Below are 16,260 nucleotides of genomic sequence, written 5' to 3' on the forward strand. Positions count from 1 at the left end.
TGTACGTACAGTCACTGTTGGGACGACGTTATCGATGCACTTATTGATGAAGCCAATGAGTGATGTGGTGTAGTCCTCAATGCCATCGGAAGAATCCCGGAACATATTCCAGTCTGTGCTAGCAAAACAGTCCTGTAGCTTAGCATCTGCGTCATCTGACCTCTTCTTTATTGACTGAGTCACTGGTGCTTCCTGCTTTAGTTTTTGCTTGTAAGCAGGAATCAGGAGGATATAATTATGGTCAGATTTTCCAAATGGAGGGCGAGGGAGAGCTTTGTACGCAACTCTGTGTGTGGAGTAAAGGTCTAGAGTTTTTTTCTCTCTCTGGTTGCACATTTAACATGCTGGTAGAAATTAGTTGAAACAGATTTAAGTTTCCCTGCATTAAAGTCCCCGGCCACTAGGAGCGCCGCCTCTGGATGAGTGTTTTCCTATTTGCTTATGGCCTTATAGAGCTCATTGAGTGCGGTCTTAATGCCAGCATCGGTTTGTGGTGGTAAATAGACAGCTACGAAAAATATAGATGAAAACTCTCTTGGTAAATAGTGTGATCTACGTCTTATCATGAGATACTCTACCTCAGGCGAGCAAAACCTCGAGACTTCCTTAATATTAGATTTCGTGCACCAGCTGTTGTTTACAAATATATACAGACCTCCTTACCGGAGGCGGCTGTTCTATCTTGCAGATGCAGCGTAAACCCCGCCAGCTGTATGTTATCCATGTTGTCGGGGGGATTTTATCTCGTGCACTGTTCAGTAAAGGAGGAGGTAGGGAGTATAGGATGTAGGAGAAAGGAAGTTGTGTGGAGTAGACTACGGTTTGGGCACACAGGGTTGAATGCCATGTTGTGGATGATTGGGAGACATGAAACAGTTCTGTGTGATGAGTGTTTAGTGGAGGAAACTGTTGAGTATGTGTTGATATTTTGTGAACTGTAAGATGTAGATAGGGAGAGATTGTGTGAAAGGGTTCGAGAGGCTGGACGGGGTTTGGGTGGTGTAGTGGGGGGAAAGGGAAGTGGTCTTCAGGGCTCTATTTCAATTTCTTAGTGGACCAGGACTAAATAAGATAATTTAATGTAGGTGGGTCGTGACTGGCCTCACACTCCAGTACAGTAGGTGGCGATGTATGCACCTTAAAGGTTGGATGCGATCCGCCAACCCAATACCAAAGAAGAAGAAGAAGGTCAGCTGACTTCTAAAGAGGAGGGGAAAGCACTAGGAGCATAATTAGATAGTGTGTTGTAGAGCTAGCGAACCCTGAAATATCGCGGAGAAAAAGGGGACGTGAACCTAGGTGTGTGAGAGAAGACTGAGGTAAGATTGTAATTACGTTGAAGACAAACAAGTCTTAACATATTCAACAGTAAAAACAGTCTAGCTAGCTACCGGCGTTTATACCAGAGAGGCGCTAGCTAGTTAATGTTAGGCTGGCTGGCAGGCAGCTAGCTTAGTTAGCTAACTAACTATCTGTCTGTCTATTTTGTTGATTTCCCATCCTGTTTATCCCAAGCAGAAGGTCAACTATCCACTAAAGTTTTAAGTGTAGTTAGCAAGACATGGTGGAGTACACTGTAACGCACAACTGAAAACGTAAAGGGAGAATATAAAGAATTTATGAACTTGTCGAGAGTGCGAGCTATCTTTTCCGGTCAGGCAGACATCTTCTTGGCGGGGCAATAAAACCGTGAGTAAACCGCTTAACGTTAGTGGCTTCATGCCATGCACACAATGTCCGCCAAGTCAAACAACATCCTCTTTTCTTGGAAGGGAAATGACCTTGCTAATCTAGCTATATGTGTGTCCAGCTAAGTAAAACGATGTTGTGTTGGCACGGGAAACTGTCTCGCCGTCTGTTACCTAGTCATGCACAGCTAGAATTCCAGGCTTGTCTTTAATTCCATGCATAGTATTCATACGCCTCAACATATTATAAACTACAGCAAATGAATAATACGTTGTTTGTCCCCCACGGCACTGGGCATAATCAGGAAATTGTCTGTTCTTCAATCCAATACCATCAACCGTACATATGAACCTGAAACCACTCCCATACTAGTCATAGCTAGCTACTGGGAATTGTGCAAAACATTCCCACTGTAACTACAATAGCTCTCATTATCATATCGAAGCTACTAATCATTAATCCTACTTTGGATGGGAGGTGACAAATGAGTGTGTACACACATCACCATTGTGACTGAGTCATCACTAAGTGGGAGTTAATATAGGATACTCTGCTGGAAACATCCTATATATATGGGTCGTTCAGAATCACCATTATTTGCAAAGAACATTTGCATGTACCAGGAATTTGACCTGATGAAATGTCATTTCACCCTCTTGCTTTTCATCAGGTGGGGTTTGTTTTCACCATGGCCAGTTTGGACTAAGGAGCAGCCAGCCACGATGATCGGAGGACTGTTCATCTACAACCATAAAGGGGAGGTCCTTATCTCTCGCGTCTACCGCGATGACATAGGGTAAGTGAGGTGGTAATTGTTACGATGAGGGGAGAAGGAGATGGGAAATAGTGTCCATCTGGTTGGCCTGAGGTAAATTGGGGAGATTAATAAGATTTAAGATCACTTTATTTGTAAATTGTACTCAAGGTCCAACTGAAATTTGACTTCCACTTTATCCCAACCCCTCTGAAAGACACACACAGGTTGGAGCAGTGGGCTACACACTGGGCGCCCGTGGAGCAGTTGTTGAGCTGGCAAGCTAGGTGTCTTGCTCAAGGGCACGACGGCTGGCAATGGCATCTAGGATTTGATACCAACAACTCCTAGCTTGCCAGCTCACTTCCCGCCAGCTCTGCCTTGAAGTGATCACTGAGGTTCTAATATGAACTGATCAGTGTAAGTTATCACACAGCTTTCACCTGTCGAGCCCTGTCAGATCAGGTTTGCTTCAGGGGAGGGATCGGGGAAGGATGTATTTGCAATAAATTTGTCAAAATGTTAAACCTTGTATTTTTCCATGTAGACACATCCTATGTGTTTCAATCAAGTCAACTACAGTGCATTTGGAAAGTATTCAGACCCCTTGACCTTTTCCACATTTTGTTACGTTACTACCTTATTCTAAAATTGATTAAATATTTGTTTTCCTCGTTAATTTACACACAATACTCCATAATGACAAAGTGAAAACAGGTTTTTAGAAATGTTAGCAAATGTATTAAGAATAGAAAAACAGAAATACCTTATTTACATAAGTATTTAGACCATTTGCTATGAGTCTTGAAATTGAGCTCCGGTGCATCCTGTTTCCATTGATCATCCTTGAGATGTTTCTACAACTTGATTGGAGTCCACCTGTGGTAAATTCAATTGATTGGACATGATTTGGAAAGGCACACACCTGTCTATATAACGTCCCACAGTTGACAGTGCATGTCAGAGGAAAAACCAAGCCATGAGGTCGACGGAATTGTCCGTAGAGCTCCGAGACAGGATTGTGTCGGCACAGATCTGGTGAAGGGTACCAAAATAATTCTGCAGCATCGAAGGTCCCCAAGAACACAGTGGCCTCCATTCTTAAATGAAAGAAGTTTGGAACCACCAAGACTCTTCCTAGAGCTGGCCGCCTGGCAAAACTGAGCAATGGGGGGAGAAGGGCCTTGGTCAGGGAAGTGACCAAGAACCCGATGGTCACTCTGACAGAGCTCTAGAGTTCCTCTGTGGAGATGGGAGAACCTTCCAGAAGGACAACCATCTCTGCAGTACTCCACCAATCAGGCCTTTATGGTAGAGTGGCCAGACGGAAGCCACTCCTCAGTATAAAAGGCACATGACAGCCCGCTTGGAGTTTGCCAAAAGGCACCTAAAGACTCAGACCATGAGAAACAAGATTGAACTCTTTGGCCTGAATGCTAAGTGTCACATCTGGAGGAAACCTGGCACCATCCCTAAGGTAAAACGTGGTGGCAGCATCCTGCTGTGGGGATGTTTTTCAGTGGCAGGGACTGGGAGACTAGTCAGGATTGAGGGAAAGATGAACAGAGCAAGGTACAGAGAGATCCTTGATGAAAACCTGCTCCAGAGCGCTCAGGACCTCAGACTGGGGCGAAGGGTCACCTTCCAACAGGACAATGACACTAGGCACACAGCCAAGACAACGCAGGAGTGGCTTTGGGACAAGTCTCTGAATGTCATTGAAGTGGCCCAGCCAGAGCCCGGACTTGAACCCGATCTAGCATTTCTGGAGAGACCTGAAAAATAGCTGTGCAGCGACGCTCCCCATCCAACCTGACAGAGCTTGAGAGGATCTGCAGAGAAGAATGGGAGAAACTCCCCAAATACAGGTGTGCCAAGCTTGTAGCGTCATACCCAAGAAGACTCGAGGCTGTAATCGCTGCCAAAGGTGCTGAGTGAAGGGTCTGAATACTTATGTAAATGTATTTATTTATGAATTATTTGCAGAAATGTCTAAGAACCTGTTTTTGCTTTGTCATTATGGGGTATTATGTGTAGATTGATGACAGAAAATAACAATTTAATCAATTTTAGAATAAGGCTGTAACTTAACAAAATGTGGAGAAAGTGAAGGGGTCTGAATACTTTCCAAATGCACAATTCACTAAGCTTGTCTGATGCTTTAAGCACAATGTTTTATTGAATAATTAAGAAACACATGACTAGATGGAGTCCGACCAGCAATTGATTTGTTTTTGCCGGGCCGGGCTCAGACTTGCTGCGCTGTGTAAAAAATTAATAAGACAGACAGCGAGTGACTGTGTGACTAGCACCCGTTGTCTCTCTCTCCTTCCTGCTGCAGTGACCACAGAACATCAAAGTGTTTATTGAGCCGTCTGTGTTGCTTAAGCTGCAACATAATTACAGCAATTTATGACTGAAAAGTTTTGTTACTGAAATCCCTAATTTGTTTTGGAAAAACATTCCCTCTACCAGTGCTCTCTTTACGTGACGCATGTATGCATCGCATGCACGTGACCAATAGGGCCTTACCTATAGCATATCATAATCACATCAATAAATTGGTTATAACAAACTCCGAACACCATAACAGCAAAATGGATGCAGAGGACGTGACAAATAAACTTGAAACAGGGGAATGTTTACTGGTTGCTCAGGAGGTAAAGGGGAAGTCAGATATGTGGAATACATTTGACTAGTTGTGGAAAATACTGGAGATCAAGAAAAATAAGGTAAGGAGCAAACGCTGCGTGCATATTATGTGTGCCAAACAGGTGCTGTATAGATTACAATATAATTTTTCTAACCATTTGGAACAATGTAAACAACACAATACATTATAAGCGTACCAGAGAGTCTGTTCTAACGTTTTTTTTGTTGAGCCTTTATTACAGCAAAAACAGTCACATTCATTTGTGAATGCAATTTCCAAAATGGAACGGTTTATTTATTGTTTAACCTAATTATTCAAGGCTCACTTTATTTTATTTTGAAACTAAAATGCTTGATTGCATTTCAAATCATGAATGACCCGTATGCTGTGTGATGACATGAACAAATTAATGATTGATACTGTAGCCTATATAAGTATTGAAATATAGGCCTAAGTAAGTTACGGTATTAAGACTAAACAGTATGTGCTCTTAGGCCTACAGCTCAACGGTGGTTATACAAGGTTGCTATACTAAGCCTACTAATGATAATGGCATTACTTATTATTATAATGATGATGATAATAATGAGATCAAGAAAAAGGAGCGTTTTTTATTACTATAAATATTATTTTTCCGACTTTTTGGAACAGTGTAAACAACACTAAATTATAAATAATACCAGAGAGGCTGTTCTAACGAAGAAAAAAAGTGTAAAGCCTTTATTACAGCAAAGCAAAGATTAAAAACAGCTGAATTTGTGAAATTGTTTACTTGACATGTTGTTGCGCGAGGCTTCGTGCTCACGGAATCAGTAGGCTATTAAACAAACAGGCAACAGAAGCAGAATCTGTCTTATTTCTGTAGATATACACTACCGGTCAAAAGTGTAAACACCTACTCATTCAAGGATTTTTATTTTATTTTTAGGATTTTCTACATTGTAGAGAAATAGTGAAGACAACTATGAAATAACACATGGAATCATGTAGTAACCAAAAAAGTGTTAAACAAATCAAAATATATTTTATATTTGAGGTTCTTCAAATAGCCACCCTTTGCCTTGATGACAGCTTTGCGCACTCTTGGCATTCTCTCAACCAGCTTCATGATGTAGTCACCTGGAATGCATTTCAATTAACAGGTGTGCCTTCTTAAAAGTTAATTTGTGGAAGCCAATCAGTTGTGGTGTGACAAGGTAGGGCGGGGTATACAGAAGATAGCCCTATTTGGGAAAAATACCAAATCCATATTATGGCAAGAACAGCTCAAATAAGCAAAGAGAAATGACAGTCCATCATTACTTTAAGACATGAAGGTCAGTCAATACGGAACATTTACAGAACTTTAAAAGTTTCTTCAAGTGCAGTCGCAAAAACCATCAAGCACTATGATGAAACTGACTCTCATGAGGACCGCCACAGGAATGGAAGACCCAGAGTTACCTCTGCTGCAGAGGATACGTTCATTAGAGTTACCAGCATCAGAAATTGCAGCCCAAATAAATGCTTCACAGAGTTCAAGTCACAGACACATCTCAACATCACCTGTTCAGAGGGGACTGCGTGAATCAGGCCTTCATGGTCGAATTGCTGAAATAAACCACTACTAAAGGACACCAATAATAATAAGAAGAGACTTGCTTGGGCCAAGAAACACAAGCAATGGACATTAGACCAGTGGAAATTTGTCCTTTGGTCTGATTAGTCCAAATTTGAGATTTTTGGTTCCAACCGCCGTGTCTTTGTGAGACGCAGTGTTGGTGAACAGATGATCTCTGCATGTGTATTTCCCACCGTAAAGCTTGGAGGAGGAGGTGTTATGGTGTTGGGGTGCTTTGCTGGTGACAATGTCTGTGATTTATTTAGAATTCACTTAACCAGCATGGGTACCACAGCATTCTGCAGCGATACGCCATCCCATCTGGTTTGGGCTTAGTGGGAGTATCATTTGTTTTTCAACAGGACAATGACCCAACACACCTCCAGGCTGTGTAAGGGCTATTTTACCAAGAAGGAGAGTGATGGAGTGCTGCATCCGATGACCTGACCTCCACAATCCCCCGACCTCAACCAAATTGAGATGGTTTGCAATGAGTCAGTCCGCGGAGTGAAGAAAAAGCAGCCAACAACTGCTCAGCATATGTGGGAACTCCTTCAAGACTGTTGGAAAAGCATTCCAGGTGAAGCTGGTTGAGAGAATGCCAAGTGTGCAAAGCTGTCATCAAGGCAAAGGGTGGCTATTTGAAGAATCTCAAATATAAAATATATTTTGATTTGTTTAACACTTATTTTAGTTAGTACATGATTCCGTATGTGTTATTTAATAGTGTTGATGTCTTCACTATTATTCTACAATTGTAGAAAATAGTAAAAAATAAAGAAAAACCCTTGAATGAGTAGGTGTTCTAAAACTTTTGACCGGTAGTGTATATGGATGATTTATAGAGCAAGGCACATTTAACAGTTAGGCTATTGATTATAGACATAAAGTTGGTTTCCTGTCTCCTCACTTTTCTCAGACAAGGCAAGGGCTGTTTTCTCATCTCCACATTCTGCTGCTGCCTCCACCACATAGTTCTCAACACCAATATGCTGGTTAACTTTGCTATTATGCACATAGCAACATGGTCTAGGAAAAGGAGCCAATTCAACAGCGCATTGATGTGTTTCAGAACTGCGGACAGCGACCACTATCCAACGCGGGAGAAAGCGCATTTGTTATAAAATAAAATAGTTTTTATTAGTGTTGCACCATTGATCTTATGTAATATAACAATATACAATTTCAGTAGCACATGTCTTAGACTGATGGACTGTGCCATCCCACGGCCTCCACAATGGATTAGTCCACTCAGACCGGTGTCTTGTACACCATGATATTTTGTATTAATTTTTTGCTACTGCTCGACTAAAGAAAATCTCGGTCGACCAACAGACTATCGACCAAGCAATCGACCAGTTGACTAAATGGGGTCAGCCCTGATAAATAAATATATCATTTTTATTAGTTAAATTATATATTGACTAGTGTAATGCGGCCCCGTGTAGCTCAGTTGGTAGAGCATGGCGCTTGCAACGCCAGGGTTGTGGGTTCGTTTCTCACGGGGGGCCAGTATGAAAATGTATGCAATCACTAACTGGAAGTCGCTCTGGATAAGAGCGTCTGCTAAATGACTAAAATGTAAATGTAAAATGTAATGCCATTCAAGTTATTGGTATTTTCCTCCAATAGGTGATGGAGTGTGTGTAAAAATATACACAAATAACAAAATGGAACAAGTATTCTTAGTTCATATTGCGTCTGAGAAATGTTGGGAATGTTTTATCGTAACCTTGGTTGTCAGATGAAAATATTAGAAAAACGTACTCTAAATTGACTCTTTGATAAACAAAACATAACTCATCCAACAGGAAGATTTCAACAGATGGGTCGACTGTAGAACGGTAGGTAAATTATTTAGCACCCACCAAAGAAAATAATTGAGCTAATAGCCCGACTATATCATCTTGGGGATAATCGCTATTGTATCAGGTCTCAGACAATGCAAGCTCTCTGCATTAGCAAACGCTCACCCAGCTATCTAACCGAACCAGTACAGCTAGGATTTATGCAGAATCAATACATTCTACTGCCAAGATCTTCCAGATAAGACTCAACACATTCAAGCTGCTTAAGATTTGAAGACAAGTTTAACACTGCATTTGGTTGCCGAGAGTATTCCTTTTCCATGGATGGTGTTTCAACACCATTTTACTTGCTCTGTGTACATGCACAAAAATGTCTGTGTGCATTTTGTCTCATTCTCTCTTTTACATCATCTCTCTTTATCCGTTTGCCATTTCCCTCCATATCTCCGTCTTTGCCACTGTAGGAATAGATAAGCAATGCACCAGCCTTTCGAGCATGTCCCCTGACCCATGGCAACCAATCACTGACTCGCAATGAATGACCTCTGACCCACAGCAACTACCTGATGACCCTTTCAGCATGTCACCTGACATATCAGTGACCAAAGAACAAAGTTAATTATTGCAACCAACTAATGCCCTACTGATTTTATACACCTGTCAGCAACGGGTGTGGCTGAAATAGACAAATTCATTAATTTAAGGGGTGTCCACATACTTTTGAGTGTGTATATATAATGACCTCCTTAATGGACATTGCCTTCTGAAAAAACAGCAGGACAGACCCTGTTAAATGAGCATGTATGGTACCAGTGCCCCTTCCGTCTCTACCTCCATCTGTCTTAACTAGTGCAGTCTGACTCTGCAGAGTGCCTAATCTAAAATTGGTTCCAGAGATTCATATTTTTGGGAATCGTTTCCCTGGATCGGCTCTGGTTCCAAATAAATAAAGGTATGATTCACTACTAGGCAGTAGCTTTGTGGTCAATATCATTTTTACTGTCAAGCTCACAGAAGTTGTGGAACCGGCACCTAAGGAACTATTCCAAAATATCACTGACTGGGACTCTGCAGTTTTGTCTGGACATGCTGCCTCCTCTGTAGTAAGCCTAGTTATTTATACATCCCCAACAGATCCCTAAAGCACTCTACCTCCCCACTAATCTTCACCCTCTAAACAGAAGATTTCTCTCTCACTGCCTAAATGGTCAAGTCAGTTTGGGACAATTCAGTCATATTTCAGCTCTCATACAAGTTTAATATGTGCTGTCCTTGGCAAAGGGTACCATTAGCATGTCCGGAGTGTTGCTCGTTTTTTTTGGCAGCCGTCTTTTCTGTTCTACCAGGAACTTGGATGTCAAGTTGACGGTCTGAAAAGGGAATGTATGGTAGGTAGTGTAGTTGACAGTGTGTGACTATCCTTTTGAAAGCCTCAAGGAGACTGGTAATTTATACACATTACTTTTTTATTTCTTTAACCTTTATTTAACCAGGAAAAGCCCATTGAGACCCAGAGTCTCTTTTTCAAGGGAGACCTGGCCAAGAAGGCAGCAACAATCAATACATTATAGAATTAAAACATACAACAATACAACTCAACAACATGATCCAGCCTAAAAAAAAGCATTTACACTCCTCTGTAACAGTCTCCCATCAACATTTTAAATTCATTCAGTGGCACTATCTAGATGAAGCATGGATTGTAGACTATTCCATGCCTCTGGTGCACAAGACGAGAAGGCAGTCTTGCCTAATACTGTAAATGTCCTGGGGACTTTAAGTAGCAACCACCTAGCAGACCGGGTCTGGTAACTGCTGGGTGGTGAAGGAGACCAGACTACAGTAGCAACCACCTAGCAGACTGGGTATGGTAACCGCTGGTGGTGAAGGAGACCAGACTACAGTAACAACCACCTAGCAGACCGGGTCTGGTAACTGCTGGGTGGTGAAGGAGACCAGACTACAGTAACAACCACCCAGCAGACCAGGTCTGGTAACTGCTGGGTGGTGAAGGAGACCAGACTACAGTAACAACCACCCAGCAGACCGGGTCTGGTAACTGCTGGGTGGTGAAGGAGACCAGACTACAGTAACAACCACCTAGCAGACCGGGTCTGGTAACTGCTGGGTGGTGAAGGAGACCAGACTACAGTAACAACCACCTAGCAGACCGGGTCTGGTAACTGCTGGGTGGTGAAGGAGACCAGACTACAGTAACAACCACCTAGCAGACCGGGTCTGGTAACTGCTGGGTGGTGAAGGAGACCAGACTACAGTAGCAACCACCTAGCAGACCAGGTCTGGTAACTGCTGGGTGGTGAAGGAGACCAGACTACAGTAACAACCACCTAGCAGACCGGGTCTGGTAACTGCTGGGTGGTGAAGGAGACCAGACTACAGTAGCAACCACCTAGCAGACCAGGTCTGGTAACTGCTGGGTGGTGAAGGAGACCAGACTACAGTAGCAACCACCTAGCAGACCAGGTCTGGTAACTGCTGGGTGGTGAAGGAGACCAGACTACAGTAGCAACCACCTAGCAGACCGGGTCTGGTAACTGCTGGGTGGTATATGTGCGTATCAAATCAAGAGCGTGTTATTATGAGTTTGCTTTTGTTGTGATCAACTGCAGATGGAGGTACATTCCTCGTCCCTCTTCCTAACATGAAAGTCTCTCTCTACCTCCTTTTCACAGGCGCAACGCGGTAGACGCATTCCGTGTGAATGTGATCCATGCCCGGCAGCAGGTGCGCTCTCCAGTGACCAACATTGCACGTACCAGCTTCTTCCATGTCAAGCGCTCCAACATCTGGCTGGCGGCAGTCACCAAGCAGAATGTCAACGCTGCCATGGTGTTTGAGTTCCTCTACAAGATGTGCGACGTCATGGCCGCCTACTTTGGCAAGGTCAGCGAAGAGAACATCAAGAACAACTTTGTGCTGATCTACGAGCTGCTCGACGGTAACTGTAACTTCACACACTCATGCCATTTGGATCTTCTTTCCTCTCTCTTACCCTCTTCATCATTTATTCATGGTTTGGTTTCTTTGTTTTGTGTGCAGAGATCCTGGACTTCGGGTATCCCCAGAACTCTGAGACAGGAGCACTAAAGACCTTCATCACCCAGCAGGGCATCAAGGGCCAGGTGAGGATGAGGAGTATCTCCTTGTCACTGCTGATAAGCCCTGCAATGGGCTCTGTAGCAGAACTGTGTGCTGTCTGTGTTCCAACTGTTTTGTAACGGTTTCTCCTATCGTTTCTTCTTTCTCTGGAATTGTGGACACGGCGGATGCAGCATCAGGTAATGATGGGCCTCATTTGGGCTGTTCATTTCAGTTCTATTTGGGACATTGGGCCTGGTTTCAACCGAACGCTGTTTTTTCCACTTCATATCCTGTTGATCTCCCTCGTTCTCTCTCTCCCTCTCCTTTTCCAGACAAAGGAAGAGCAGTCTCAGATCACTAGTCAGGTGACGGGGCAGATTGGTTGGCGTCGCGAAGGCATCAAGTATCGACGCAATGAGCTCTTCTTGGATGTGCTGGAGAGTGTCAACCTGCTTATGTCGCCTCAAGGTGAATGTTGGTCATAAAACTACAAAGTAAACGGCCTAAACGGGGGTTGAATATGCTAAGAGCTAAAATATCTAGGGGAAGTGTAGAAGTCATGTTTCAATTGGAGAAGCTCAATGGCATACTCCTCACGTCCTCTTGCCTCCTGCTCAAAACCCATTGGATGAGAGAGCCAGAGGTCCCTCCCCTCTGACCTTCTCTTCCAATGGGTTTTGAGGAGAGGACACAAGGAGTATGCAATTGAGAAAAGGCCCTAATGATTGACCCTTTCAATTTGACCCCCTCCAGGTCAGGTCCTCAGTGCCCACGTGTCCGGCCGTGTGGTAATGAAGAGCTACCTCAGCGGAATGCCGGAGTGCAAATTTGGCATGAACGATAAAATTGTCATTGATAAGGCGGGTAAAGGCGGGGTCACTGATGAGGTGGGAAAGAGGTGAGTAAGAGGGGCTGTGTTTGGACGGACTCAGGGTTGGGGTTTATTCCATTTCAGTTCAGGAAGTAAACAGAAATTGAAATGTCAGTTTAGTTCCTGAATTGAAGAGCATTTGACCCCAACTCTGGACAGAGCTTGTCATTAAAGGTCTGGAGCTTGTATGTCTCAATGTATGTCTCAATAGATTTTCAACTTGGACTATTCAGACTGATAGGCAGTGGTGTTGTGACTTAACCTTCTGTGTAGGAAATAGGAATATGATTTCAGTCCCTGGACTAAGACTTCTATATAGAGCTTGGGTTGAGACGTACCATTTTATTTCCTTTTGATACATCTCCTTTCTTTCCCTCTCTTGTTCTGTGCTGTACCTCAGTGATTTAGGGGGAGGAGGAAGGTACTGTATTGATATCTGGCCTTACTCCCATACCTCCCCGCTGTCTTGTCTATGGTGTCATGAATGGCGACTGCTTTACTAAGCATTTGAGGAGGCTCCCAATATTTACTGGAGTTACTGTATTAATTTGTGCTTCAGCAGTCGACTAGTGTGACTGCTAATTGATGAGAATCTGACTAGCCTCCTCAAATATTTAGTGGACTGCCCAATGGTTGTTTATTTCTTAGTCATTAGTGAGAGTATTAGGTTTAATATTACCCACATTCCCACCTGCTTGACCCTTAACCCTGACCCAGTCTTTGACAGGGATGGTGATGGTTAGCATCCACTGGGTTACTGTGTTGCCATGGTGTCCTTTTTTCTGTGTCTATATGTGTTGTGAGTGTGTTTGTGTGTGGTGGTGACGTGTTAGGAAGTGGGGCACGTAGAGTAGTGCGTTTTTAAATGACTGTTTGGTTTGTGTGTTGGTTTGAATGTGTCCGTATGAACAGGTGTGTATGGGTGCATAGACGTTCAACCCTTCTCCCTCTGCCCCTGTAGTACCAGTGGTAAGCAGTCCATAGCCATCGACGACTGTACGTTCAACCAGTGTGTGCGTCTCAGTAAGTTTGACTCCGAGCGCAGCATCAGCTTCATTCCCCCGGATGGAGAGTATGAGCTCATGAGGTAAGTGTGCCACAGGCTAAACTTCAACCTGTATTGACCCTGTGTGCGCGCATGTTTGTATTTGTAAGTAATCTCGCTTTCTGTGTGCATTTATGTAGATGTGCCCAATGATTTGAGCCGCCCTCAATCTTTGGACGTCTTTGTATCCTGTTGCCCCCTGTGTGTGTCTGTTTGACATGACTTTGGTGTTGTTTTACCAGGTACCGCACCACTAAAGACATCATCCTACCTTTCCGAGTCATTCCGCTGGTCAGGGAGGTGGGCCGCACCAAGCTGGAGGTCAAAGTGGTCATCAAGTCTAACTTCAAACCCTCGCTACTGGCCCAGAAAATTGAGGTAGCTATTCAGCCTTTGTCTTTTTAGATTGTGGTTCGTAACCTTGGGGTAAACCTGTTCCTCTTTTGAAGTTACAGTATGTTTTGTCTCATAAACCTTGGAAGTTTTTGCTTGGTCTGTTAATTGCACCTATTGCTATTCTAACAAGGTCGGGTTTAGTCTGCTGTATGAGAATTTGTTCATGATGTTATAACTGTTAACTTGTTTTCCGTTGCTCCAGGTGCGCATTCCCACGCCGCTCAACACCAGCGGTGTCCAGGTGATCTGCATGAAGGGCAAGGCCAAGTACAAGGCCAGCGAGAACGCCATCGTCTGGAAGTGAGTGTTATTTCAACCCTCTGCTTCTCCATCACAGTACCCAAGATCACTCTCTTGTTTTGTATCTGATGTTGAATGTGTGTGCCCCCAATCTTTTGTTGTGTGTGTGTGTGTTTCCTGCATGTAGGATCAAGCGCATGGCTGGGATGAAGGAATCTCAGATCAGTGCTGAAATCGAGTTGCTGCCCACCAATGATAAGAAGAAGTGGGCGCGTCCTCCTATCTCCATGAACTTTGAGGTAAGGTTGCAGTCACACACACACACACACACCCTCTCGGCAGCAATGACAAATGTAGCATTTTAGCATACCGTATTAATATGCAGTTGTGTGGAACTCGTAACCTGGATATCTTTGTCCCCCTCTTCTCCTCAGGTTCCATTTGCCCCCTCTGGGCTGAAGGTGCGTTACTTGAAGGTGTTTGAGTCCAAGCTGAACTACAGTGATCATGATGTTGTCAAATGGGTGCGCTACATCGGTCGAAGCGGCATCTACGAGACTCGCTGCTAATGTTAGAGATCGAGCCGAGGAGAGGCATACCAAGCATTCTCCCTCCACACTTTACATATTTTCTTCTGTCCCTCTCTTCTCTTCATCTCTATTTTCCCTCCATCCCAATCTCTTCCCTTTATTCCTCAATGTTGGGGATGAATTTGAAAAACTGGCATAACGTACAGATACTGTATATGCAAAATGTGAACCATAGTATGGCATCTCTAACTATGATTAAAGGTAGACTCAGCGATTATGACGTAGATGCAGAAAGTAAACAGTAGTGGGTCAATTTCTGCAACAACTAAGCGTTGAAGAGCAAGGCTCAACTTCTGCTATTTTGGTGCCCTGGCTACCACGCTGTGAACCCCTGCACTGTGTGAGAGCGAAGTGTTGCATCTTGCTCATCTCAATATCGCCAGTGCTGCTCATGGCAACATCACTTCGATGAGTCAACCTTTTAACTTGCAAACAAACTGCTCCTGTATAGAAAGAATAGACAATGTGAAAACCGGCAGGGGTGGTATTAAAGGGTCCATGGGGTCTTTGGAGGAAAGCGGGGGGTTCAGTGTTACTGTCCAGTCTGCAGTTTTTATTATAGGCTCAAGGTCTTTGAATGTCTTTGAAGTGTCCCCTTGAGATCCATCGTTTTTTCTAAATGGCCTTTTGAGTCCGACAATCTTCTCTTACCTAACGAGTTCCTTTCTCACCTCTGAACTGCATCTAGTGAGCTTATTGATAATTGGCTGTTTGGAAATGGCAGTTTGTGTTTCATTGGGTGGAACGCATCCTGAGCACTAGTGGCTTGGCGCAGATCTGCCTTTTCAGAGCCCCTGTGATGAGGTCGCCCCCCCCGGTGGTCACATTGCCTTGTCTGGCTCTCCTTGTTTGTAAAACCTGGTGACTGTCCAGTAAAATCCTATCATGTAACCAGCTCTCGTCGTCTTTGTTTTCACTTGACTGTTTGCAGCATGGGGATTTGTAAGTGTTTATAAACTGGGTGGTTCGAGTCCTGAATGCTGATTAGCATATACCACGGGTATGACAAAACATTTATTTTTACTGCTCTAATTACATTGGTAACCAGTTTATAATAGCAATAAGGCACCTCAGGGGTTTGTGGTATATGACCAATATACCACGGCTAAGGGCTGTATCTAGGCACTCGGCATTGCGTCGTGCATAAGAACAGCCCTTAGCCGTGGTATATTGGGCATATACCACACCCCCTCGGGCCTTATTGCTTAACACACACTTTCTGCGTTGGGTTGCAATCTACATGAACACGTGCTAGTAAAGGGTAGGTCGTGTTCCAGGCCGACTACATTCTTTGCATTGCATCAACCAATGGTTGTGTGACATGTCATCGAATGCGCAGTCGGGCATCAGATTGCTATATCATGTGGTTACCTGATATGACCAACACCTATCTAGGTGTTGTGAAATCTAGAATGCGTCTGCAATGTAGTCATACTGGAACGCAGCCAATGAGGGGATTCGATTAAGCTGGCCCGGGTGGGCTGAGTTTGTACCGGGTGTGAAGTGATTGCA

The 16,260-nt window shown here is 43.8% G+C and overlaps 1 protein-coding gene across 2 annotated transcripts; it reads left to right on the forward strand.

Moving 5' to 3' along the window:
- The first annotated feature begins 1,189 nt into the window (after window positions 1-1,189).
- Window positions 1,190-15,644, forward strand: LOC121580788 (AP-2 complex subunit mu-A). Of its 2 annotated transcripts, XM_041895824.2 has the most exons (13): window positions 1,190-1,319; window positions 2,360-2,485; window positions 11,198-11,463; window positions 11,565-11,647; window positions 11,798-11,803; window positions 11,939-12,074; window positions 12,360-12,504; window positions 12,878-12,898; window positions 13,439-13,564; window positions 13,765-13,900; window positions 14,121-14,218; window positions 14,346-14,457; window positions 14,593-15,644. In XM_041895824.2, exons 2-13 carry the CDS (start codon window positions 2,412-2,414, stop codon window positions 14,725-14,727), a joined length of 1,338 nt encoding a protein of 445 aa, XP_041751758.1. In that variant the 5' UTR covers window positions 1,190-1,319; window positions 2,360-2,411; the 3' UTR covers window positions 14,728-15,644. The 2 variants fall into 2 exon arrangements, with proteins under 2 accessions (XP_041751758.1, XP_041751759.1); XM_041895825.2 differs by lacking the exon at window positions 12,878-12,898.
- Window positions 15,645-16,260: the final 616 nt, after the last annotated feature.

This window comes from Coregonus clupeaformis, unplaced genomic scaffold, assembly GCF_020615455.1.
Source record: "Coregonus clupeaformis isolate EN_2021a unplaced genomic scaffold, ASM2061545v1 scaf1977, whole genome shotgun sequence".
In the NCBI taxonomy this organism is placed as follows: Eukaryota; Metazoa; Chordata; class Actinopteri; order Salmoniformes; family Salmonidae; genus Coregonus; species Coregonus clupeaformis.

What these genes read in the sequence shown, in the direction of transcription:
- LOC121580788 (XM_041895824.2), top strand. Translation starts at nt 2,412, where the DNA reads ATGATCGGAGGACTGTTCATCTACAACCATAAAGGGGAGGTCCTTATC. An exon ending in ACTGATGAGGTGGGAAAGAG is followed by an intron (nt 12,505 to 12,877) that starts GTGAGTAAGAGG and finishes GCTGTACCTCAG; the next exon opens with TGATTTAGGGGGAGGAGGAA. An exon ending in GATTTAGGGGGAGGAGGAAG is followed by an intron (nt 12,899 to 13,438) that starts GTACTGTATTGA and finishes CTGCCCCTGTAG; the next exon opens with TACCAGTGGTAAGCAGTCCA.